Source organism: Limulus polyphemus, unplaced genomic scaffold (assembly GCF_000517525.1).
Source record: "Limulus polyphemus unplaced genomic scaffold, Limulus_polyphemus-2.1.2 Scaffold717, whole genome shotgun sequence".
Lineage (NCBI taxonomy): Eukaryota > Metazoa > Arthropoda > Merostomata > Xiphosura > Limulidae > Limulus > Limulus polyphemus.
Window position 1 is genome coordinate 293283 of NW_013666327.1, and position 4703 is coordinate 297985.

Below are 4703 nucleotides of genomic sequence, written 5' to 3' on the forward strand. Positions count from 1 at the left end.
TTTTTTGTTTTTGTTAACTACAAAGTTGTACATGTACTGTGTCTTACCCGCTCAGGAATCGAACCCCACATTTTACGTGTCTACGTAATGAAGTTCAATAACTCGTTTGATATTGAAACAATTAATTTAGTGAAGTACACTTACCCTTCCTACGGACTGTTTTTTTTTTGTTGTTGTTGTTGTTATTTTTATGCAGTTTTAATGTTCATCTAAACTCAATAATATCAAATATACAATAATAATATATAATTCTATCTTTAGTTTCTCCATATCTAATCGCAAAATGCTTTGTTAACTTTATCGCAATAACGCAACAAATTCATCATCGGTATTTGATTACCAAATATCACAATCATCGTTTTTAATTTTAACGCTTTTACTTTATATTAATTCCATAAGAGAAAACTCTCTATCGACAAACCCGCCCCCCTCCCCCCGATAGCCGAACTGAACATATTTTACTGGCAGTCTGTTAGTCTTGTGGGAAAACTTTAATTATGTTTTTATGTAAATTAAAACTTGCAGTTTAAAAATACGTTTTTGCTCAACTTGTGAATTTATACATTATATAAAAAAAGTAAGATATAACAAATTTCATATTATTTAAACGCATGACTACGAAAAAAAACAGCCTTACGTATCTATGCACGTGACTAACAGATCTGCACTGTACTATTTATGTTTGACGTTACTGTTAGCAGCCTTGTGTAATTTTACCGTTTAGAAAATGATTTTTAACTTAACATTTAGAAAAATCATGTAATTATTACATTGTCAATAGATGCCGCCACTTACAAGTTAAAACTTTTTTTTTCTGAGTTTCTAAGCTGTTTAATTAATATTAATTAATAGCAAGTCAGTTTGTTGGTTGGTTGGTTGTTGGTTTGTAATTAAGCACAAAGCTACACAATGGACTATCTGTGCTCAGCTCACCACGGTATCGAAACTCAATAGATGCCGTCACTTACCTCATATAGAAGCATTCTCTTTCAGTTTCTAAGCTGCTTAGGATTTATAGCAGTAACACTGAATAAAAATTGTTTTCTTTCTGTTGCAAGTGTCTCAAGGTTGGACAGCGATAAGTTTCCAGACTTAAAGCGCTAAAATCCAGGGTTCGATTCCTCGCGATCGACGCAGCGGATAGCCTAACGTGACTTTGATCTAAACCAATCAAACCGATGCAAATTTTCATATAGAATACAACACTGAGAAATGTCGAAAACTTTTATCCTTTTTTATAACGTGGGCTAGGGGTGGTCTGGTGATTACCTTGCCAGACTTTGAATCTGAGGGACCATTATCCGCGATCCTTGTCGCCAAAACGCACTCCTCGCCTTTGGGTTATGGGTGTATCATAAGAGTGACGATCGAGTTCAAGTATTCAATTAGAGTAGCTCAAGAGTAGATGGTGGGTGTTCTTGACTAGCTGTCTTCCATCTAGGCCATAAGCTCGAAATTAGGGACGACTAGCGCAAATATTCTTCGTGTAGCTTTGTGCAAAACTTTTGAAACAAACTTCTAGAAAGTAGTTCTTAAAAATCAACATCAAACCTTTAGTCATTCGTTTTCTATGTACATATTTTTCTACTTTTTATTCACTCTCTTTCCAGATACTACATTCCGTTGATTGTATTATGCTGTTTCGTCATGCCTACTGTAGTGCCAGCCTGGTTCTGGAATGAAACTTACTGGAACGCTTTCTACGTGGCCGTGATCCTCCGTTATTGCTGGACATTAAACATAACCTGGCTAGTAAACAGTGCCGCCCACATGTGGGGAAATAGGCCTTACGATCGCTATATTAATCCACGAGAAAACAAATACGTTATAGTCAGCACAATGGGAGAAGGATTCCATAACTACCATCATACTTTTCCATGGGATTACGCCACAAGTGAGTTAGGCTTCAGGTGGAACATAACCACTATGTTTATTAACTTCATGGCCTTTCTTGGTCTGGCTTATGACCGAAAAACTGTTTGTCTCGAGGTGATCAGGAAGCGAAAAGAAAGAACCGGAGACGGCAGTTAGTATATGTTCTGTTTGATGTACCTTTCTGAAACTAATAGTGGACTTTTTGACTAATTACTATCACGTGACAGACCATCTCTCGCTTTTTCTTGTATATTTTGTTACGAAATACTTTTCTTTATGTACTAAAATGCCAAGAGACTAAAAGGCACTAATAGATTGCCCACCTTCTGTTCTTATTTGTTTTCTAAAGGAAACAAAAAGATAAAGAATACAAAGGGCAGGATATTAAAGTTATTTTATTGTTAACCAGTGTACAGTTTATAAATGTGTAGTTACATGGATCGTATTTAAGAAATTTCGTGTAAACTATATGGAGTACCAAAGTGTTATTATGTATGTTAGATATATATATACAGTCACACACAAATGGTGTTTGCTATTGTGTACCGTTACTATAATTTAGCATCACACATTGTGTATTATTGGCCTTGAAATGCTGAATCACCTAGAAAATCCAAATTCATAGATGTATTATTTTTTTCTTGATAACTTTTGTTATCCATTAATTCCTCGCATTATGTCAGTCAGTTTATAAATGAAGAATTGATCTGCGTTATAAAGTATTTCAAATTGTGTAGAATCTTACAGAACTAGCTCAGGTACTTGTAGCACTTTCAAAAGGTTGACGTTCTTGGTAAGGATATTAAAATAAAAAGTTTTCCATTCCCTAGTTTATCTTTTATCTGCGTGTTTTCACGTATGGATTATCACAGGACCCAACTATTGAAAAATATGAAACAAAAATAGAAAAAAAAGAACTGAAATTTCTTTCGGTAAATCATTTCTTTGACTTGAAGTAACGACATTTTATTATTTGTTTCATAACAAATACAAAATAATGATGCATTAACGCTTATAGTGTTAATATTTCATTTTTGTCCACAAACAAATTACTCGAAGAAATCTAGCTAAAACGCTCAGTTTATTTTATAGTTATATTTTCATAGTGGATATTAGAAGAAAAAAAATAAATTTTTTGTCTCTTCTCAACACACCAAGAGTAACGACTAAGAATACTCTGAATTTGGTTGCACCTGCAAATTTAAAAAAAAAAATCAAGCTCAGCTGTAAGGGTATGGAGAAAGATTAGTAAAGAAATAATAAAGTAATAATATTAATCAGATCACTAGTGCTTATGTCTTAATGGTTGCTTTGTGAAGTTGAAAAAAAAGATACTGATTCGTCAAAATCTCTGCTCAAAGTTAATGAACAGTGAAAGTATGAGTTTCTGAGTTAATTAAAAAATAATATACAATTTCACTAGATGAAATTGCCTTGAACTTTTATTTACGCAAAATAGAAGAGCGTTAAAACTGTCAAATACAAGAATAGTTCACAAGTTATGAATTTAATCTATGAATAAACCAATACTGAATTTCATTCAAAAACGAAACGATTCTTGACCCATATAAAGATAGCATTCTTATCGTAATGTCATGGACAAACGTCACCATGTTTGACCCATGTAAGATATCGAAATGAGAATGAGGTTCGCATAATTAACTTACAGAATATTTCATTTCTGTGAAATATAGAAAATGTACATTGGTTATTTTCCATAACCAAATAAAAAAAAGGCAACATCACTAGCTTATGTGAAGTGCAAAGAAAGAATCAATTTATCTTTAGCTTATGTGCAGTGCAGAGAAGAAATCAATTAAATTTTCTTAATTCTAGACATAGGGTGTGCCCTGAACAATAACGGCGTTGAAACAACAAACACGACTTCAGAAGTTTGAGTCCAAAACTGACCCTACAGAAGCTAGATGACTATTTCTATGGTGCTGCCATCTTTTGGAAAGACATTATAACTTTGTTTTGGCTTCGGAGGTTATTTTCTTCGTTTCAGTGTGAATAATCTTTACACGTAATATCGATGGGTTTCTATAAGTATCTTAAATACGAACAAAGAGCTATCTCTGCAAACTTTTATGAAAATAGTTGTCGTGACCACTTTTTATGTAATTTGGCAAGGAAATTAATCCAGTCTTTAACCTTCAACCTCTATAGATTAATGTTAGCAACTGATCAATAAACAGCACGCCAAACTTATTAGAATAATCGCTAAGCTCATATGATGTTGATATTTCTTATCTGGTAGGAAACTGTGTTCGCTCGTTTCGTTTCAGAAATTGTTTTATCTTCACTGTCATTGTAAACTCCGTAATTGCTAAGAAACAACAACATATTTGAACCCAAACATTTTAGTAAATACCCAAATCTCTCTTTAATAACAAATATAATCATTAGATAATTTCAGAAGAATAATTTGGTTTGTACACCTTTTTATTCAGACAGTTTATAGAGATTCTATTTGTGTAAATATATTTCATATTAGGTGATCCATAATTACTCGACTTATTCGAGAAAATATATTCGCGGTTCAAGTACATATCGGGTTTTATTCTTGATAGTATAATTCGTTAGATATATACAGGGTGTTGGAAACTTTGTGGCGTATTACAAACTTAAGCTACGACAAGACTGTAATAGTTTTGTACCATAATACGTGTAATCATGTAAAATGCGGTCTACAAACACGTCATTAACAAACATAGCGACACAGAAGGAGGTTATATGTATCCTGGGGCTGAACAAAGATGAAACCACCTATTTGAGTGAAAATACAATATCGTAGAGTGTATGATAAAAATCCACCAATTAAAAAT

At 33.1% G+C, this 4703-nt stretch overlaps 1 protein-coding gene across 1 annotated transcript in view; it reads left to right on the forward strand.

Moving 5' to 3' along the window:
- Window positions 1-2704, forward strand: part of LOC106460147 (stearoyl-CoA desaturase 5-like) — a 27436-nt gene extending 24732 nt beyond the window's left edge. The window contains exon 5 of the mRNA XM_013919832.2: window positions 1611-2704. Coding sequence (XP_013775286.1) covers window positions 1611-2031 — 421 coding nt within the window. The 3' untranslated portion in view covers window positions 2032-2704. The remainder of the gene's footprint in view (window positions 1-1610) is intronic.
- Window positions 2705-4703: the final 1999 nt, after the last annotated feature.